Here is a 22,474-nt window from a genome sequence, read left to right on the forward strand (position 1 = left end):
TGTGTGTGTGTGTGTTAGTTGCTGCAAGTTCAAGGTGGGGATTTGTGGGAAAACTGAGCAGAAAGGAAGTTTCAAGTCTCTGTATTTATGATGACAAACCAAAAATAAAATAAAAAATACAATTATTCTAAATTTTATAAATATTACTATACTGTATATCTGCCTGAAGGTCTGGGTTGGAAAACGGAGAAGGAAAGGAAGTTTCAAGTCTCTGTATTGGTGATAAGGGGAATTGTAGCAGACATTAAATGACATGACATAAAATTAAAAAAATCATTCATTCATTCATTCATTCATTCATTCATAGACTAACCCAACTTTTGGGTTAAAAATGTAATTAAAAAAATTTAACCCAACGGTTGGGTTAGTTAGTCCATATTTGACCCAAAGATGGGTTGAAACAACCCAGCATTTTTTAGAGTGCGTATATAAACACATGCCAACACGCATACTTTTATTATGCAATAGTATTCCATTCTAAAGCTAAAATCAGCTGTTTTAATTTAAAAAAAGCTGTTATAAAATAAATTATATAGTTGTATTAGATTGAATAGTTAGATTCTTGCTTTGTCAGTCAACTGAAATTAAAATAATTTTAAGTTGAAGTACTGAAATTACTAAAACTGAAATAAAAAAAATAAAGCTTAATAAAAAAATATATATAAAAAAAAAATACAAAATCACATAAAATTAAAGCTTAAATTAAAATCGAAATGAAAACTGAAAATATGGAAGGTTAATCAAAATAATAATAAATAATGTGATAGTATATAAATTACACTGTTCTCAACACAATTTTGCTACATCTAATTATTTCATATATCTCTGTATTTCAATGTTGTGTGCACGTTACAACCGTGTTGTGGCTTGTCTGACTAAATCTTTCCCATCATCCTGTCAGAAATATATTATTATTTTTTGGGATGTATTCATTCATTCATAAATATTACTATATTATCTGTTTGAAGATCAGTGATGAGTTGATGAGAATTGGTGGCAGAGAAATGAAATGAAATGAAATATAATAATAAATATTACTATAATATAAATGCAAAATATAAAAACAAATCTAATATGTATATTGTAGTATATATTACTGTAAAATTAAATACAAACTAGTGGTGGAATAAGGGTTGAAGTCTAACTGTCCTTGGATCCCATAGTCATAGGTCTGCCCCCTAGTGTTGGCATAATGACAGAGCATGGTAATAACATACCACTATTTTAACAATATTTATATAATTCCTATGCAGTATTTATTGTACTGAATAATAACCATATTGCTAAACCATGTTTGTTTATATGTTTATATATATATATATATATATATATATATATACACACACTCTAAAAAATGCATATATTATTATTTTTTGGGATGTTCTAGTAATACTAGAGGAACTCGAGCCTCAGTCTTGAATAATAAATATTCTTTCTCTTTTTCTCTCCTCAGAGCTCAACATGGAGTACAATCCTGCGGACCACCCGCGTGCCAGCACCATATTTCTCAGCAAGTCTCAAACAGACGGTGAGAGACTCCATGTCTTCTGACTCGCAGGATGAGTGGGACGGTCTCCCCTTAAGCCTGGATGCTGGAGGGGAACGTTAATTAAAACAAAACCACGGTCAGGATGGCTTCAGTCTGATCCAAACGAATCAGGAGGCGAATGCACAGATGCCCTGACTTAGTCAGACCAAACATTCCCTCTTCAGAGAAGACTTGTAATTATAGTTTGATTTAACACGATACCCCTGGGTGATGATACTTTATTATCTGTCAGCTCTTCTCCGTGGGTGATATTTCTACCCAGGCTAATCTTATGATATTCGCCTTGTTTCTCAGTGAATTGTTAGCGTAACGTTTTGTGACTCTGGTCTGTCAGACGTCTCGTGGTTCTTGTGACATTATAATGGGAAAATGCAGTGATACAAACAAAATTAGTGGCGTATGAACTGTAAAGTCAAGGATAAGTAAATGCCAGCCTTGTTATCCATGCTCCGATTTAACTTAGAAACCTTTTTGTTTTTCAGTTCTTTTACCCAACAAGAAAAGTACGTTTGATCTCAGCCTGTTTGTTAGTGTGCTGCTGTGTCGTGTCGAAGCTTTATAGATTCAAAATGTCTGTAGTTTGATTTTATGCTGCAAGCTGTTATTTGTTCAGGAAACTTCTTCGAAGCGTTAGCTTGCTAAGCTACAAGCTGCTCCATTTAACTGCACTGAAGCTATGCTAAAAGCTAACAAAAAGTAGCTAACTACTGTACATTGAAGCTGCTTAATGGGGCAACAGATTAATATCATTAAATACAATCACAGTAGTATTTTCAGACATTTACAGTCAGTTGAATGCCATTAAGGGGATATGCATGTTGACAATGTCTGTGAATCTGTCCCATTTGTCTGTCTGTGCAGCTGTTTGTTTAGATTCATGTATGCTGTGCTGTCATCTGTTGGTCTCTAGTGCTGTAGTTTAGATTAATAGTTATAATATGGATGGAAATAGTCAGACTGCTAATATGTGAGTCATGAGACATACAGTAGGGTTTGAGTGCATGAGGGCCGTCAGACTCCAGGGACTGCGATAAAATGTCTATCCCACAGAACCACACACACAACACCTCTTCATTTTCACCTGCAGTCTCAGTTTATTTTCTGGGTCAGGGTTTTATCACATTGCCTGTCAGTCAAAGTAACTGGCCCCGCCCACAGATACAATAGTGGTAGTTAAATAAGAAATGTAGTTTAGTCATTGTGGTAAGGTGAATCATTTGGGTGCTAATGGAAATTATCTCAGAGGTCTCTTTTGTTGCATTCAAGTAATTAAACAAACTACAAGACGCCAAAACAACATCAAAGATAACTCTCCATACCATCAGGGGGCAGTAGTGTGTCTTCGTCATTTAAAATGAGAAACCTAAAGGGCTAGGATTGCAGATAAACAAACAGTTTTTTTGAGAGAACAACAAAAAAAACATTCTGTTTGTTGAGAGAACAACAACAAACTACTGTAAATGCAACAACAATAGATCCCTATGTGCATGACATGAGAGATAAAAACTATACATTTCATGGCCATTCTCATTCTCCCCTCATTTTAGTTCAATCATAGCCGTGATTTAAGAATGAATTCCCTTGTTTTAGTAAATCATGGACACATTGTACTAATTCGTTCCCTTTCGTTCTCTTAATTCATGGCCGCAATTTAACAAAAACTTGGGAACAAATTAATAAAATGAGGGGATGAATTCTTAATTCATGGTAACGAATTCTTAATTCGGGCCCAAGATGAATATATTTTTGGATATACACAACTCTAGCTTAAAACACATATAAATAAATGTTTATTGTTTCTAACTTCTGGAGAGAAATAGCACAGACATTATACAAAAATAAAACATTCTAGTAGGGTTGTGACGGTGAGGAAATTTTCCCACCGGTTAATCGACGTGTGACAACACCGGTAATACCGGTATCACTGTTTGTCAGTCAACTCGACTCACTCTCACTCACACTGGATAAATTAAATCTGATCTGTGATGCGACTGTCGTTCGGCACGCTGCATTGAGTAGCTGCGTTCAGTTTTTAATTGTAGTGTCTGTTCTTTTACAGAACTAAATGATTTTTATTACTATAAAAAAATCTAAACGATGGTGGGGGTCGGTGACGCGGTGGGCAAGTGACGTAACCAGTGTTGCGGCTTAACACCGGTATCACCGTCTATCGCGGCAAGCCTACATTCTAGTGCACGTGTCAAGCGCCTGTGTTCATGAAAATAAAATAATGTACTATTAAAGACTGTGTTCATTTGATGCTGATCGTTTGCGTCAAAACTAGGGCTGGGAAAATAAATTGATGCATCACAAATCGAGAAATGATTCTGCATCGATTCTGAGATTTTCCGAATGCATCGCGATTCTTTCTCCAGTCGATTCTGAGCTTAGTTTTGAACAGCAGATGGTGCTGCATGCTTTAGAAACAGCCGTACTCTGCTTGTTTCCAAATCCTTACACACACTTGAACCAAAAATAATCATTCATAAAATTCGAAAAGTTTGAAGAGAATTACAAGGGTGTTCACAGTGGGCTGTGTTTAGCGTCATAAAAGCATTCTGAGCCGAGGTGAAATTACATGACTCAGCCGAACGCACAAGTGCTCTTCAGCGCTCTTCTTCATGAGTGTGTGCATAAAAAGTAGATTAGAACGCCATCTGCTGTTAAAATCTACGCTCAGAATCGATTCCAGAGAGAATCGTGATGCATTTGGAAGATCTCAGAAACAATCCACGAATTGATTCTGCATCGATTTACCGTCGCAGCCCTAGTCAAAACGGAAGAATACTTTGGGCAGTTCTTGACTAAAGTAATCTCCAAAGTGGACCAGACTTTATGCTAACATTCAGAAGTTTCTCTATGAGAGATTAACCAGTTTTTAAAAGAAATTGTGAGAGAAACATTAGAGAAAGTTTAATTCCAGCACATTTTCTCTGGCACCAAACTGTTAATGAAATAGCGTCCAACAGTTTAAGACCTCAGATTGTTATATACTTACCTCTTTATATTACTGACATCGCTTTAATTGTCGCCCTTGTCTTTTTGTCTAATTAATTGTACTGGCTGTTGTGCTAGTGTTACTAATTATGCGTTTCTCTTTACAGTCCGGGAAAAACGGAAAAGTCTGTATGTCAACCATGTAAGTAGCAGCAGCCATGTCATCAATTGATTGTGTTTTCTGTTTCTCATAATGCTTGTGTCTGCAATAAAGACATCTCTTCACGTGACACAACACCCACAGAACTAATCAAATCCCACACTCAACCACATGAGAATGCAGGAACCAGTATTGCATGAGTCTCTGGGCTTGTGTTGCATCAGTAACAGCATTGCTTTTCTGATCAACTCTTTCCTTCTATATAAATGTTTTAAAGGAATAATTCACCCTCCTTTGCTGAACATTTACCCTGAGGTCAACCAAGATGCTGATGAGTTTATTTCGTCAGAACAGTTTTAGAGAAAGCATTACATCACTTGCTCAGCAATGGATCCTGTGCAGTGAATGGGTGCCGTCAGAATGAGAGATGATAAACATATCACAAAAATCCCCAAGTAATCCACATAAAGCCAGTCCATCAACTAATGTCTTGTGAAAAGCTGCATGTTTGTACAAAACAAATCCATAATTAAAGTTTTTTTTTGTTTGTTTTTTAATTTCAGACTATTGCTTTCAGTTAAATTCCATAGTCCATAATCCATAATATTGCTTTATTCAGTAAAAAAAAAAAAGTCTGAATCAGGAGAGAAATATGCACAGATCAAGCACTCTTTACAAGCAAAAACAGTCCAAAAACTGAAGTGAAAGGGTCAACAGGGGATGGACTTTGTCACTGGAAGAAGCGCTATTATGGATAATGGACTGGTATTTTGGCCAGAAGTGATGGTTTGAAGTTATGATGGATTGGTTTCTTACAATCATGCAGCTTTTCGCTTCACAAGACATTAATTGATGGACTGGAGTGGTGTGGATTATTGTGATGTTTTTATCAGCTGTTTGGACTCTCATTCTGACGGCACCCATTCACTGCAGAGGATCCATTGTTGAGCAAGTGATGTAATGCTACATTTCTCCAAACGTGTTCCGAAAAAAAAAAACGGGTACATTTTCAGCAAATTGTTATTTTTTGGGTGAACCGTTCCTTTAATATGCATAACTTGATTTTTTTTCTTTTTCCATTTCATTGGTGCATGCTATTCATACTCAAAATGCAATGAATAGCTGATGTTTTGTTCCTGTTTTAATGTCTTTTATTACTTTGCAAGTTAACACACATTGCGGAGTCAAAGGTAAATATTTGCCCATTGCTGTATTTATTTGCTTTAAACTTATGATATCGTGTCTATTTTGACATTGTAATGATTTATTTGCATTATTAATGTTGCTTATCAGTTTGAAATCCTGCATAATACAATGACAGTGTTTATGTTGTACTGGATTGGGATTCTAACCCACACTAACGTGTACACACACAGAGAAACACTCAGGTATAAATGAGATGATAATGACTTCTCTGGGGCTGCAGGTGGCCTAATTCTCAGCCCGTTTGCTGAAAGTCTGTGTGTGTTTAATAATAACTGATATTTTATTTTGCACTCTGCGTGTCCTTGTGTTTCAGCAACATCCGTCTGGTCCAATGAGACGCAAGTACAGCTCCTGTTCGACAATCTTCCTGGACGACAGCACCGTCAGCCAACCCAACCTCAAATACACCATTAAATGGTACTTGAACCCTCAGCGTAAACTGATCGAAATGTGCATGATTGGTTTATGACGGATATCTAAATGAGGGTGTGGAAAGAGAATTTTGTTTTCAAAAGCATGGCTGGAGCCTTTGGAAATTGGGCCTAGCAACTTGTTACATTGTATCATTGATAAATAATAACCACTTGTACAATGAGTGAATGAGTCACGTGAACGGATTCAGTGTGGAAGTGAGTCGTCTAAATCATTAAGTCTATGATTTAAAAAAGTGACTCCTGTTTTTGATTCTGAATAATTTGCCAGTCAGTTCCACTGATCACATTCATCACAACACTTTATGAATTTAGGTATGTTGTTAGATAGTAAGCCAATAACTATTTTCATTTTATGGCCAATAACCAATAAATGGTCAATATAAAAATGCTATACAGTACTAATTGAATAAATACAATCTATATAATAATAATCACCATCATCGAACTAAAATGTTAAATCAGTGATTAGATGTCATCACATTACAGTACAGTATGATAAATTTGCTAAAGTTTTAACAATGTTAATAAATTATTAGTGTTGTTAAAGATGAGTGACGCATTAGATGACTGCAAAGGTCATTTTAATGTAAAAAATGAGCATGCATAATCACATATCCAATATTGGCCAATGTACTGTATATACAAAACGAACCAGAAAATATTGTGATAACTGATATGGTACAACATATGGATTTACAAAGAAATTTGTTCTTTGTAAATGAGGCCCCTTGTGGCATTAAATTCTGTGTTAATTTATACTGGAATAGTTTTGTGAATGATTTACAAAAATCCACCATTTTTTGCCCGTTTCATCATACATACTGTACAGGGTTTGAAATTAACTTTTTCACTCACCAGCCAATTTGGCTACTAAATTTTTAACTGTAGTATGTTTTTTGATTCCATATAATTCACTGATCTACAGATTAATAAAAAAGAACAGCATATTCTTAAAGGGTTAGTTCACTCAAAAATAACAATTATGTAATTAATTACTCACCCGCATGTTGTTCCAAACCCGTAAGACCTTCGTTCATCTTCAGAACACAATTTAAGATATTTTTGACTAAATCTGAGGGCTCTCTGACCCTCCCATAGACAGCAAGGTAACTACCACGTTCAAGGTCCAGAAAAGTACCAAGATGATCGACAAAGTAGTCACTACTGCGTCACTTTGGACACGCGTTCACGACAGTACCATGACGCGAGCGTGCTGGGTCAGCGCCGCCACACGCTCGCGTCATGATACTGTCGTGAATGCGCGTCCAAAGTGACGCAGTAGAGACGAAATTGTGGAATAAAGTCATTATTTTTGTTTTCTTTCCGCAAAAAAAAGTATTCTCGTAGCTTCGTAACTTTACAGTTGAACCACTGATGTCACACAGACTACTTTGTCGATCATCTTGGTACTTTTCTGGACCTTGAACGTGGTAGTTACCTTGCTGTCTATGGGAGGGTCAGAGAGCCCTCATATTTCATCTAAAATATCTTAAATTGTGTTCTGAAGATGAACGAAGGTCTTATGGGTTTCGAAACACCACGAGGGTGAGTAATTAATGACAGAATTTTCATTTTTGGGTGAACTAACCCTTTAAATGCTCATTGTACATTTAGTGAGGACAACGCAAAAGCGATGCAATACAAAGGATAATGCTATATACTACTTCCCCTTGTGCTTGAATTTAATGCTGCTTCATCTTGTTGACTACCGTTATATCAATTTATTTCTGCTATTTCTTCTGTTTGCAGTGTTGCCCTCGCAATATACTACCACATAAAGAACAGGTATGTTGTTCAATTCTCTCATCAGATCAGGTGTTCTTTCTATCTATCTATCTATCTATCTATCTATCTATCTATCTATCTATCTATCTATCTATCGGCTGTCTGTCTGTCTGTCTTATCTATATATCTTATCTATCTATCTGTCGTATCTATCTTGTCTATCTTGTCTGTCTGTCTAAATACTTTTATATCCGTCTTTTTTCTGTCTCTGGCTTTGTGTCTTTTTTTTTTCTCTTAAAGCTGTAATACCATATAAACCCTTAATGCTTTGTAACCTTCAAACTCTAAGGCTTCAGAGCTGTTTAAATATAACTTTTACACAAGCTATTAGTAACACTGAAAATGTATCACAATACTCTTTCCTAGTTCTTTAATTCTTTATATGAATACAGCTTAGAATAAGTACCAGTCTTCCCTAATCTAATTTCAGTTCACCCTTCTCCTTTCAGAAATGTGGACGGACTGATGCTGTTAGACATTTTTGATGAAAAACTTCATCCACTTTCAGTAAGTTTTTCATTTCTGCAGCTCATTTCTAAGATGTTTAATTACATCCTGAACAAGCCAGAATGTTCTAAAACTTCCTCTTTCCACAGAAATTGGAGATGCCGTCAGACTATGACAAGCACGACCCAGAACAGAAACAGATCTACAAATTCGTCCGTACACTCTTCAGTGCCGCCCAGCTCACGGCTGAGTGTGCCATAGTTACTCTGGTGAGTGAAAGGTCATGTGACTTGATCGCGGACCAATAAAAATTAATCCGTGTCTATTTGGATTGGCTGATAGCACAAGTTAAAATAGGGTTTACCATCAGTGAAGTGGATTTACCATCACTCAGGTGAAAATGGTTGTCATATTTAGTGCTTTATTAGTGGGTGCTAAGCCCAGCAGCTGTGTGAGTGTGACTGTTCCTCCTCTATGATTAAATCCTTCTTTTGAAGGCCCAACCCTTCTCACTTTTCCAACCAAATACCTTCATGAGGTGTCATTAAACAAGTTCTAGACATACAAGGGGCTGTGAATGCTTGAGATGGGCTTAAGGGAAAGTGTGTGTGTGTGTGTGTGTGTGTGTGTGTGTGTGTGTGTGTGTGTGTGTGTGTGTGTGTGTGTGTGTGTGCTTTTTTGTGACATATGAGGACACAAATTTGTATAATGACATGGGTATGACATAGGTATTACAAGGAGAAGGTGACTTATGAGGACATTACCCCATGTCCCCATTTTTCAAAAATGTTGGTGTAGAGCAATAGCACATACAGTGTGTGTGTTTAAAAGAGTTATAATCTATACTGATGGTCCAATGGAAGTGTAATCTCTACCTCAGGTAGAGAAAAAAAAATGGTGAGTGTCCTCAAAATTGTTAACTGCAATCTAATCAGTTTATTACCTCTAGATGACTGGAAGATCTGACCACAAAATCAACATAAATATCCCTATGATTACTTCACTATTATTATATGTAAAACCTTTATCATAAATTGTTGCATTATTATTATTATTATTATTATTATTGTAGTACCAATGATTTCAGATGTACTCACACCTAAACACATTAAACATAAAATGCTAACTGTGGTAAATTACTTCACATATCAGTCAGACAGTCTATTCCTAGATGATTCATGGCCAGAAAAACTGCAAAGTGGACCAGACTTAATACCTATAGTCAAAAGTCTGAAACTAATAAAAACTGAGTGCAGCTTCAACATAGATATTTTTTGGAGATCAGAATCTTTCTGTCTATGAACTGATAGAATTCTCAGATAGACAGATTGTGTGCGTTTCTTTGTTTCTAAGTATAGATTGAGACAGATCGAGCCTGTTCCTTGACCTGTAGGGGGCAACAGGTGCAGAGATGTTGGTAAAATCTGATTGGCTGTTGCTGGTGCTAACACTTTTTAATTAAAGCGAAATATTTTTTATTACTTGAAATAAAAATAAAATATGCATTATACATAAAAATTTTAATAATGTTACCTTGGCAACAAACTAAAATAAAATAAATTTAAGCTAAAGTACTGCAATTACTAAAACTGAAATGAAGCTAACCAGAAATATATATTTAAAAATATATATTAATAATAAAAATGACAAACGCACACACAAAGAAAAACTGAAAATATTCCAAATGTTAATAAATACTATAATAGTATATACCGTATTGGCCCGAATATAAGACGACCCTGATTATAAGATGACCCCCCTTTTCCAGATGTACCTTTTGGAAAAAGGCTTTTTAAAAACCAAATCTTGTTTTTTCTCAGTAAAACACATTTTGTCTTCAATTATTTTGTTTTAAAATCACAAAGGGAGTTTGGTCCCATCAGGCTAACGTGACAGTCACGACTCATGCAGCTGTAAGGTTTTCTTTTTCTTTTGTTTTTACTCGCGATCTTTACAACACACATTGCATTACGTATTTCATGGCACACTCGTTTTATGCGTATTTGGCGCCGCCTATTGTTGTGGGAGTATTATTGACATGTCAAAGTCTAGACCCTGATAATAAGACGACCGCGTTTTTTCAGATGTATTTCCAAGAAAAAAACATTCTTATATTCGGGTCAATACGGTAATTAATACTTAAATGACACTACAGGAAACACTGCTTTATGGTAATTTGCCCTCTTAAAATGTTTATTATGACTCAACTGAATAAAAACTGAATTATGTTTTCAAAGCTCTACCCAGGTTAGTGTTTTCTATGAAGGTGCTGACCGCTGTCCCTGGAGTGTTTCCTTAGGTTGTTGTTTTATAAATTGTAGGTGTGTAATTTGCCCATTTGCTGACACTAGTTCATCTTGAACAGCGTAGAGGAGATTAGCTCAGAAAAACACAAGCATACTCTCATAAGCACATATTTAATGCACAACTGCCCACGGGAGGAGCCCGTCGATGCAGTGGAACCAATTAAACGTGCGATTTATGTCTTACACGTTCTACAAACAAAATTGAGCTCTTATTAGATTTCTTTCTCACTGTGGGAAAACTTATATTATTTGACATTGTTGTCCTCTATTGAGTGTGTATGTGCGTTTGTGCTGCTTAGTGCTTCTACGTCTCTTTTGCATTGCATACATTATTAGTTTTTCATTCCATGAGGACATCTTTGTTCGCCTACATCCATCAGCAGTGTTTATGAATGCTAAAGACGCCCGTGGCTACAGCATACTGTCATACACCACGTCAACAGAGAACAGACTTACGATTCAACCACTCAAGAATTAATGTTTATAACGTTCCTTTAGAAGTACACAAAGAAGTATTATTAGAGTTACTTAGGAAACCATCACTATTGCTAGTGATCATATTTATTATTTGCCACTAAACATAGCAATAGCCTTTGACATTTTATTTGTCCAACAGACAGGTAGATTATCTTGAATCATGTGGCATGTTAAAAAGAGGTGTGCTGTTTTTTGCTTTCAACAGACTTCAAGTGGATAAAACAGAAATGAGGGCTCAGGCATCTACCTGTTCTCCTTCAAAATTCCTGTGGTGTTGAACAGTATGTTTCAACGTTGTACAGTCTCATAACAGATAACTTTTAAACAGACATGGAAAATGTATGAGTGCCTCAGGAAGCAGTTTGATCAGAATCCATTTTTCTCTCATCTGTATGGTATAAAATTGCAATGCCTAAATGTTTAGAGAAACAATGTATCCGTGTGATTTAGGAGTCAATGGTACAGTTCATTTTTGATAATTTAGTGTGTATTTCTGCCGCCTTTTTCAAAAATCATGAAATATAGCAAAATTCCAGAGCTTCCTATCTTTAAGATTTGCCAAAATCGCTTAATGAGGGAATCGTATTATTTTCAAGTACTGAAATATTTACCATAGTACTGAATGGTCATTTTAAGTATAATCAAATCAGTGCTTCCACATGCATTTGTATAGCGCTTTTCACAATATAGATGGTTTCAAAACAGCTTTACAGAAAATGCATGTTGCAATATTACAATATTGTTTGGATTCTTATGAACAGGAATCTTACATTTAATCTCATTGAGGCCCAGTGAGCAGTCCAGGTGACCGTGTCAAGGTGGTGAGGTGTTGGAGAAAAAATCAGACCAGAAAAGAGAACCAGACTCACCTAATCCAATTTTTTGTTCATATTTCCAAGGGGCAGCATATACAGTATATTGAAAACAGCAGGGGGCTTAACACAGATCCGTGTGGCACCCCATACTTACCAATGTTAGATTTGCTAGTTCCACATTTAAACAAACAAATTGGTAATGGTCAATTCTAAACCAGCTTAAGGCAAAGCAATTTTCTAATCAATGTAAGAGTATGTCGTGATCTATAGTTTCAAAAGCAGCACTAAGATCTAGTAAAACTGGAGTGAAATGCAGTCTTGGTCATATACCAGAAGCAAGTCATTTGTAATTCTAAATGCAGTCTCTGTTCTATGATGGGCCCTGAAACCTGACTGAAATGCTTCGTAAACTTTATATTTACATTGCACTCCAATGTTTTTTAAAGGATTCATGGTACATGTCAGAAATAAAAAATCACTTTTCTATTAGTGTCGTTAAAACTGAATGGTGTTCGTTTATTACCAGTGAGGCATCAGGTGTTTTTGCTGGTTGGCTGAGCAGATGTGTTTGTCTCCCGTCATTCATGCCCCCTGACCTGCGTGTCAGTCTTGCACAATAATCGCATATTTGCAGTGATGCTGCAGTAACCTTGCTCCAAAAACAGAAATGCAAGGGTCAGTCACCAGAATCTTTACAGTTGACTTGATTGTCAAGATGCTTTATATCGATATTGAACGACACCCATTAGACAAATCTTATTTATGTTCAACTTATGATAAAACAAATTTATGCATTTTCTCTCTCTCTCTCAGGTGTATCTGGAGAGATTATTAACATATGCAGAGATTGACATCTGTCCTGCTAACTGGAAGAGGATTGTTTTGGGTGCCATCCTGTTGGCGTCAAAAGTGTGGGATGATCAGGCCGTATGGAATGTTGACTACTGCCAGATCCTCAAAGACATCACCGTGGAAGACATGTAAGTGTGTGTCTCTTGCACCTCCAAATTCAAGATAACATGACAACACTCTGAGGTGCAAGTAATTTAATATGTAGGAAAAAATAGCTACAACGGCGTTGTCGGTTTCAACAACTTCCATTTGTATTATTGATAATTTGCACCAGTTTCCCAGGAAGCAACAAGTATCTTGAACACCATTCTCATGAACACGTGATGAAAACAGTGCTTTACTTGCAAATGTTTTATGCAATATTCAAATTTTTCATACAAGTTAAATTTGCAACTGTGAATGGAAACATTAGCTTCGATGCTCAGTCTTCAAACATTTCTAAGATATATGCTGACTTGAAGTTAATGTAAAACTCTATTCACAACTCATTTTTCTTTTATGATAAAATGGATTTCTGAATGAATCAGGATAATCACTAACAAATAAGGAACATGTTTTAATTTAATTTAATTGTATGTAGGGTCTGTTTTAATTTTATGTTGAACAGAGGTTAGTGCCCTCCACAAATCAAGAATTGTGCTATTACTTTAACCATTGTTGGCTTTTCTAAGGTTCTAAGCATTTGTAGAATGGTATTTATGATGTTTTTGTGACATTTTTTGGAGACTATATCCTATAGAGCTTAAGGTATCATATATAATATCCCTAAATGTAAGGTACCAAGAAATTGAGCTGACAAATATAAAGAGTGATACTTGACACTTCCAGCATGTCACATCTGCCCTTTCAACAGTTATTTTAAAGGCCATCCTGACTAAAGATTCAGTGACAGAGGCAGTATTATTGTTCTCAAAGCACACCGCAAACAGCATGGAGGACCACAGAGTGTGGGTTTGTGGTTGTTGGTTGCTTTTTTGTTGTCAGAGGCTTCACTGTTATATTTAGCTGGTGGGTTTCTGCATGTGTTGGAATAATTATGCAGTTCGTAGGAGGGGGTGACAATAGATTGTTTATTTTGAACTTTCAGAAGTTTCATTGGTGGTAAGAAGTTTGTGGATAAATAAAGGAAGATTTTTAATATGAACAGATGATCAGGGCTTGTCGTTTGGTTTTCTTGTCAGGATTGTAGTTTTAAACATGCTAAATCAGAATTTCTTTGAATAGCTTAACTGTCAAGATTTTCTTTTCAGTTATTTCCGCCCACTGACAAATGTCAAAAGGAACATGCACAAAGCTAATTATTTTTGCTTTCTCTCTCCCACCAGGAATGAGTTGGAGCGACAGTTTCTGGAGCTGCTGCAGTTCAATATTAACGTTCCATCTAGCGTGTATGCCAAGTACTATTTTGACTTGCGTTCACTTTCTGAGGCGAACAACCTCAGCTTTCCCCTGGAGCCTCTCAGCAGAGACAAGGCCCAGAAGCTTGAGGTGAGTGGTCAATACTACTCTAGATTATTAGCACACATTATATAGCTCAAGATATTTATCTCAGATTGTCACTCAAGATCTCATTCACATCTCAGTGTGCTGTGGTTTCTAGGTTTTCATGAAAAGTCCAATATCTTGGCAGATTGCAGTACTGCATTTGTTGTTCCAGCAAGTTATAAGGAATATGGAAGTAAAACTTGAAAGCTTGATTTGGTACAGCTCTCACTAAGAAGGAATATCGTGACATGTTGTATTGGTCCATTGGTTCAGTAGCAGCAGGGCTGAGTAATTACCATGCCTGAATCCCCATGTGTGTCTTATGCCAGCATTCAGCCTCGATGCTGCCCAATTACAGTCCTGACAAGACCAGGCCTATAATGATGTTAGTTAGTTCAGTTGTATTTGTGTGTGTGTGTGTGTGTGTGTGTGTGTGTGTGTGTGTGTGTGTGTGTGCACAGTTGCCTTTGGTGGTGTAATAGCTCACCAGCCCATTTAGAGTCAGTGGCCTGTGGGTGGACAGCTCAATCAATCAGTGGTTTATGATCCAGTTCTTTCATAAGGACCAGCCCCCTGCTTCCATCTTGCACTGGTCCTCTTTATACTCTTCCACACACAATCATCTGTCATCTCAAAATAATGGACACAAGTTGTATCTTGTCTCAGGAATGAAACTTTTTATCACTTATTTTTGGAGGTGGTGGGACTTGGAAATTTGGTTCTTGCATCAGAAAGTACAAGTTTAACCAATACTCTTTCTGTGACACTTTCAGTTGTATCAAATGTGAATCTAGCTAATTCTGTATCTACTCAATGACATTGTCAACTCTTATAAATCAGCAGATGACTTATGAGTTAATAATATAAGTTTAATAATAATAATAATGTAGAAAAAGAAAAGGGCCAAGAACAGAACCCTGGGGAACACCTTAAGTAAGGGGAGCATGTGTGTTGGAGCAGGGTTGGAACAAAACTCTGCAGGGCTCCGGCCCTCCAGGAATTGAGTTTGACTCCCCTGATATAGAGTATTAAAATGAATATTATAAGTAATATTATTGGGGGGGATTCATAGGCTGAAATATGCTACTTACTGATACTAACATGTTTTAGATTTAAACATATTTAGCAAGGGTGCATTACATTGAACTTGTAAAAAAAAGTAGTATCACGGTTTCACATTCATAGTTTTCAACATAGATAATAATAAGTTAATGGTCATAGAAAATAATCATAGGTAATAATAAGAAGAAATGTTTCTCGAGCAGCATATATATTAACATATATTAGAATGATTTCTGAAGGATCATGTGACACTGAAGACTGATGTGTAATGATGCTGAAAATTCAGCATTCCATCACAGGAATAAATTAATTTTAAAATGAATTAAAAATAGAAAACATTTTTTTTTTTTATTATAATAGTATTTCACAATATAACTGTTTTTAGTGTATAAATGCAGCCTTGGTAAGCATACGAGACTTCTTTCAAAAACGTTAAAAATCTTACCAATCCCAAACTTTTTGAATGATAGTGCAGTGGTAGTCTAAAAAAAAAATCACACTATTTCAATGCCTGTCTCCCCTTCTCATGTTTCTCACAGGCGATCTCCAGGCTTTGTGACGACAAATATAAAGACTTGAGAAAAGCAGCCAAGAAGCGCTCAGTGAGCGCAGATAACCTGAAAGTGGTCAGATGGTCGCCGGCCATCATATCCTAATAATGGTGGACATTGGGGACTTTCACGAGAGACTGAGGGAAAGAGACTGTCAGAAGAAGCGTTCTCTAAGAGGACATATGTGCTTAGTACCTCCACAAGACTCTTGAGCCAGAGTGTGTCAGAAGAGAGTTCTTGCTGGTCGTACGGCTGCTGTATATACAAGACACCCACACAAAGATCACTTTCCAACCTGTGGCTTAGAGGAAAGAGAGGAAGACACTGCTACTGCAGTTCAGAAAAACTGGAGGACGCAAATGAAAGGATATAAACGAGGGAGAAAGACACCCAATGACTGGAACAGCATTCCAACAGCTCTGTGTCTTACATGTATGCCATTCTAGGTGAGGAAGTATTCGTACTGTGTTTATTGATCTTGTATGGTTAGAAAAAATTCCACCTGGACGCTCAAGGATGTGTTGTATCAAGATCAAGAGCCAAAATCAACTATATTCCCTAGATATTCCTCCATTCCTTAAAGTATCTCTCTCCAAATGGCTGTGAGCTGATTAAACTATAAAATTACCACTGTTCTTACAAACTGTTATTTAATATTTTAGCTCATTAAGATTTATTTTAAATTTAAAGAAATTCTTAATGATGGTTTATTGATCTAAAATTAGTCTAACAATGCAAATGAATGGGAAAATATACAATTTGGACCTCTCTGTTAAGTCGGATTATTTTATTGTGTAGTTTTTTTTTTGTTTTGTTTGTTTTTTTCCCCCCCAATTTTTAATATTCGATAAAGGCAGTTTGCACCATTTAGTCTTATTACCTAAGAGTAATGGAAGTTGACTTTGTATTTCCAAAATGAATGTGGTATGGAGGGTTTCCATATGAAGTCCCTGGGACTTTCCCTTTGAAACACAATATTAGATAAGCCTTGAAAGAGTTAGTTTCAACTGAAAATGTACAATGCCGAAATGGACTGAAATTGGAAGTTTTAATAATGAAATCAGAGGTTTTTCTTCTGCAGAGCCAACAATGACAGTCCATCACCAATGACCATGAATGTGTATAACCTCCATATTCTTGTCACCATTTTCAACCTCAACAAATGCCAGATATACACATGCTGTGTCACTCATTTCCAATTCTCAAAGCAATACACTGTGCTCTATTCCATACAATACTTGCTGGGAAAATTGAAGTGGATATTTGAAAGTCTCCTAGCGAACATTCAGATGACATTGAGTCCAATTTTTTTTGTTGCTATTGGTGTCTTGAAGTCAAAACACAAAGGTGAGGCTCTTAGTGCCACTGTGATACAGTGTTTTGCATTGTTTTATTTCTCAATTACAATGCATCAAACCAGAGACTGAATTGAATTGGTGAGGAAGAGGAATTCCTGCTGTATCCACTGCCATCACCTGCGGTGCCTGCATTTAGTGGGAAAATGGCCTTAGATGTAGAACAGTGATGGGCAAACTGGGCCCTTCCAGGCCACTTTCCTGCAGAGATTTGATCCAACCCTGATACGACTCACCTGCCTGTAGCCTTCTAGTAGTCTTGAAGACAATGATTAGCTGGTTCAGGTGTGTTTGATTAGGGTTGGAGCTAAACTCTGAAGGAAAGTGGCCTGGAAGGGCCAAGTTTGCCCACCCCTGATGTAGAATATGAAATTAACCATTTTATCTTCCCTTCTCATTAAGACTGCAAGATATGATTTTAGACAGCAAAGTTAGTTTTAAAATCAGTTCTTCCCAATTTTAAAGTTAAGCTTTTTATTATGCCATCAGATATATGTGATAATGATTCGTTATATGTGACTCTGGAGCACAAAAGCAGTCTTAAGTCGCTGGGGTATATTTGTAGCAATAGCCAAAAATACATTGTATGGGTCAAAATTATAGATTTTTCTTTCATGCCAAAAATCATTAGGACATTAAGTAAAGATCATGTTCCATGAAGATATTTTTTTAATTTCCTACTGTAGATATATTAAAACTTAATTTTTTATTAGTAATATGCATTGCTAAGAACTTCATTTGGACAACTTTAAAGATGATTTTCTCAGTATTTTGATTTTTTTGCACCCTCAGATTCCAGATTTTCAAATAGTTGTATCTCAGCCAAATATTGTCCTATCCTAACAAACCATACATCAATGGACAGCTTATTTATCCAGCTTTCAGATGATGTCGAACAATTGACCCTTATGACTGGTTTTGTGGTCCAGGGTCACATATTATCTGTTAAGAGTGACTTTTTCATTCGTGACACTTCATTCAGAAACACCTTGAGAATTAGAACTTCCAAAAATATATTTTGTATATTGTACATACTTAAACATACTTAAATAAATTGAATTATGATCTTCCGATAATAATATGTGACTTTTGTTGGTATGGTATTTACTTTTGTTAATTCCTAAATTATGGATAAAAATTTGAAAAATATAAATGTCAGTTGTTTTATCAGGAATCCAAAAGTTTATAAGCGCTGTCATTGAGTTTTTTTTCTTCTTTAGTCGTAATCTTCTGTCCTCAATTGAATTTCCTGTTGAGTTTTTTTCTGCATAAAGAAATTTAACAATGTTATGTTGAAATGAATGTAATTCTGCAATAGCTTTTTTTTTCTTCTTTTTCATTTTAGCAGCAATGAAAACGCTATTTTCCTTAGTACTTACTACAGATGACATCAAAATGGCCATTATTTCCAAGCAGTATGTTTATTCTTGCATTAATTATAATCGATTTGTTTCTATGTGTTGTATCTCCAATGCCCAAAAAAGTCTTAACACTTCTACTTAAAATTGTTTAATTCTAAATATAGTGCACACTTTGTGTCTTTTGTGTGCAATACAGTAAGTAGGCTATGTGATTCTAATATATCAGACTGGACATACAGAGGTTATACATTTATTGCAAAATCAAAAAGAAAAAAAAATAGAAATAATATTTTACATGAAGAAAATTAAGCCTATTTTAGGACCATAAGATTTTATTGTCATTATGTTTTGAAAACAATGGGCTTAATTATCTTATTCATACAATATATATACATATATATATATATATATATATAAATAAAAAAAAAATGTTCTTTTGATTTTGTGGTGAAATATGACCCAGACATATTCTTAAAAGGTTTCGTGAGAATCACTCCGCGAGGAAAGTACTCGTGTTTAGATTACTTTTTGTCAGAGACATAATACTAGACAAAACGTGTAAATAAGGCAGTGAACCCAGACGTTTGTTTGGGTTTATTTCCTGAAGATAAAGGAATATTGACCAAAGTTCTTCTCAAGGAAGATCTGTTCTTTGCAAATGGCAGCGCTTTAGACACCCTTTGCACATTTTAAGAGTGTTGGAAACTGTTTGAAATCAGGGAAAACATTCAAGAAAAGTGTCTTTGGGGAGACAAACGGAATCATGAATCGAAAGACTGATAAAAAGCATTTGAAGATTGTATTATTCTATTTATTTTATGTGAGCATGTGAGAATGTGGCCCAGCGTTGGATCTGAATACGGTGTTATAAACGCAAGTCCTAGTGATAGGAGGCAGTAGGCAGGCGAGTGGCGAGTTTTAGCCATGTGCACTGAACTCTACCTCTGCATAGAGCCTTTGTTTCTTATTTAATACCTCTCTCTTGCTCTGTCTTTCTCTGTAATCTTTCTCATTTGCATTGCAATTTCTAGGAAATTACAAATTCAAATCTTTCATAACATTTATACTATAAGTGGTTACCTGTGAAAAAATAAAGAAAACTGCTGTAGTTGTGACTTTTTAATTTTATGTTTGGTGACTGGTTGTATGCCTGTTATTATGAAAAATACATTGTTGTTGTCATTTGTTTCTGTTCCAAAGGTCAAACCGTTCTTCAGTATCTGTTTTCAATCTGTGCCAAAGGCTGAATCCTATCTCCTATGTATGATCTTATTTGATTCTACTTTCAGTTTAACTAAGTGAACCCAGTCGCCTGTGGCCATGCGCCTAGATGCTACAGTGGTTGCATGCAGTTTTTTTTTTTTTTTGTTCTCGAACAACGATTTTAGCTGATGCTCCCAGTTCACAAGCAATGTTTAGAAACCGCCACAAGAATAAACTTTTAAAAGTTGCAATAAAAAGTGATTTGATGTGTTCCCATCACATGATATAAGATGTATAGAGAGTACTGGAGCATATATATATATATATTTTCCCCAGGGTAGGTTATCTTTTAAAAGTTGACACTTTGTAAATCACCTAAGATTAATGTAAAAACAGAAAACCTCTATTGAAGCTTATCAGAGACTAAAAAGTACAAAATATGAAATTGAATAGATCCCATCTATTTTTATTGTTATTTCTATTTCCTTAGGGGTAAGCTTGACCCACATATTTTAATTTTCAAAATTAGCTGCACAAACACACAGAAATAAATACATTTTAAAAAAATTAAAATAAATAAATTGACTACTTGTGGTGACTATTTGCACTTATTTGCAATAATATCTCATATCATTTATACTTAGTATAGTATTTATTGCTATTTGTACATCATGTCCCTCCTTTTCTCAAACCCGTGTGTGGGTAAAATGGATTTATCGCACTTCTTTTCAGCACTGCCACAGACTAGTAAGTGAGATTTAAAAAAAAGCAACAACAACCTTTGACAGCTGTTATAGAAACAGTCAGCTTTCCTAGGGTGATTCAGAAAATGAGCCTCCATTTTAAGTAAACTTTTAGTTTTCAATTTCAGAAGTTCTTTTCATATTTTAGGGTTTGACAAGTTACGGTAAAGGTTTTCTGCTTTTTACCTGACTTGCGTTTTTCAAAGTGATGTTTTTTGGAAAATTGCATGGAAAACAGTGGGGAGTGATGTAGATTAGAGGTCATAATTCACCATAATTGTCAGTCCAATTTCAACTAGAAAACACTGATAAAGAAAAAAAAAAAAAACACATTTGCGCACTTTGGACCTTTGTGACAACTAACGTCAGTCTCACAAGTATTGTTAGAAGAAGCACCATTCAAGTCTCTTTTATGAATAGTATTCCATAAATACTGTGTACAGTATAAAATCAAATGTACTGTTCATTGCTTGTAGATATGGAATGTTGGAGCTAGAAAGTTTTGATGCATTTTCTTTAAAAACCCATCAAATACAGCCATAAACTGCATTGCACATCATTTTATATTTACATTACATTACATTTATACATTTAGCAGATGCTTTTATCCAAAGCGACTTACAAATGAGGAACTGCATTGCACATCATTTTATATTTACATTACATTACATTTATACGTTTAGCAGATGCTTTTATCCAAAGCGACTTACAAATGAGGACAATGGAAGCAATCAAAATAAACAAAAGGGCAATGACATGCAAGTGCTATAAGTCTCAGTTAGCTTAATGCAGTACACGTAGCAAGGTTTTTTTTTTTTTATCATATAATAAATAAAAAGTAAACAGAATAGAAAAAGAATAGAGCAAGCTAGTGTTAGAGGCCTTTTTTTGCTTTTGTTAATCAGAAGTCAGAAAGTCAGAATTATAATTATATAATAAATAAAAAGAAAACAAATAGAAAGAATACAAAAAGATTAGAGAAGCAATGTTAGTAAATAAAGAGTGCAAGTCTAAAAGGGGCAAGTTTTTTTATAGATATATATATATATATAAAGAATAGAATTAGAATAGAGAGTGCTAGTGATAAAGTGATTTTGTGCCTCTTTGGGATGGCACAATAAAGCGCCGTTCACTTGCAGAGGGCACATAAGTCTGAATTTAGGAATTTAGGAAAAAAGGGGTGCAGAGCCAGTGGTGGTTTTGTAGGCAAACATTAATGCCTTGAATTTTATGCGAGCAGCTATTGGTAGCCAGTGCAAACTGATAAACAGAGGTGTGATGTGAATTATTTTCAGCTCGTTAAAAATTTATATTGCTGCCGCATTCTGGATTAATTGTAAAGGTTTGATAGAAGTGGCTGGAAGACCTGCCAAGAGAGCATTGCATGACCGGGCAGTTTTAGAAATGTAGTCTGAGAAAGTCAGCTGATCATCAATCATAACTCCGAGGTTTTTGAAGGAGTTATGGTTGATGTGCCTAACTGGATGGTGAAATTGTGATGAAACGATGGGTTTGATGGAACCACAAGCAGTTCTGTCTCGGCAAGGTTGAGTTGAAGGTGATGGTCCTTCATCCAGCAAGAAATGTCTGCTAGACATGCTGAGATGTGAGCAGCTATCTTCAGATCATCAGGATGGAATGAGAGGTAGAGTTGAGTGTCATCAGCATAGCAGTGATATGAAAAGCCATGCTTCTGAATTACAGAACCTAGTGATGGACAGAGAAGAGAAGTGGTCCAAGAACTGA

General features: G+C 35.7%; 1 protein-coding gene across 2 annotated transcripts in view; it reads left to right on the forward strand.

Moving 5' to 3' along the window:
- Positions 1-17,640, forward strand: part of LOC107663729 (cyclin-Y-like) — a 55,248-nt gene extending 37,608 nt beyond the window's left edge. The window contains exons 2-11 of one of the 2 annotated variants that reach the window (XM_016454028.1): positions 1,454-1,528; positions 4,654-4,688; positions 5,813-5,836; positions 6,166-6,269; positions 8,036-8,071; positions 8,521-8,578; positions 8,668-8,787; positions 12,930-13,096; positions 14,294-14,456; positions 16,055-17,640. In XM_016454028.1, coding sequence (XP_016309514.1) covers positions 1,454-1,528; positions 4,654-4,688; positions 5,813-5,836; positions 6,166-6,269; positions 8,036-8,071; positions 8,521-8,578; positions 8,668-8,787; positions 12,930-13,096; positions 14,294-14,456; positions 16,055-16,171 — 899 coding nt within the window. In that variant the 3' untranslated portion in view covers positions 16,172-17,640. The remainder of the gene's footprint in view (positions 1-1,453; positions 1,529-4,653; positions 4,689-5,812; positions 5,837-6,165; positions 6,270-8,035; positions 8,072-8,520; positions 8,579-8,667; positions 8,788-12,929; positions 13,097-14,293; positions 14,457-16,054) is intronic. The other variant, XM_016454029.1, reaches the window with a different exon arrangement.
- The last annotated feature ends 4,834 nt before the right edge of the window (positions 17,641-22,474 follow it).

This window comes from Sinocyclocheilus anshuiensis, unplaced genomic scaffold (assembly GCF_001515605.1).
Source record: "Sinocyclocheilus anshuiensis isolate Anshui unplaced genomic scaffold, SAMN03320099.WGS_v1.1 scaffold2425, whole genome shotgun sequence".
Classification (NCBI taxonomy): Eukaryota; Metazoa; Chordata; class Actinopteri; order Cypriniformes; family Cyprinidae; genus Sinocyclocheilus; species Sinocyclocheilus anshuiensis.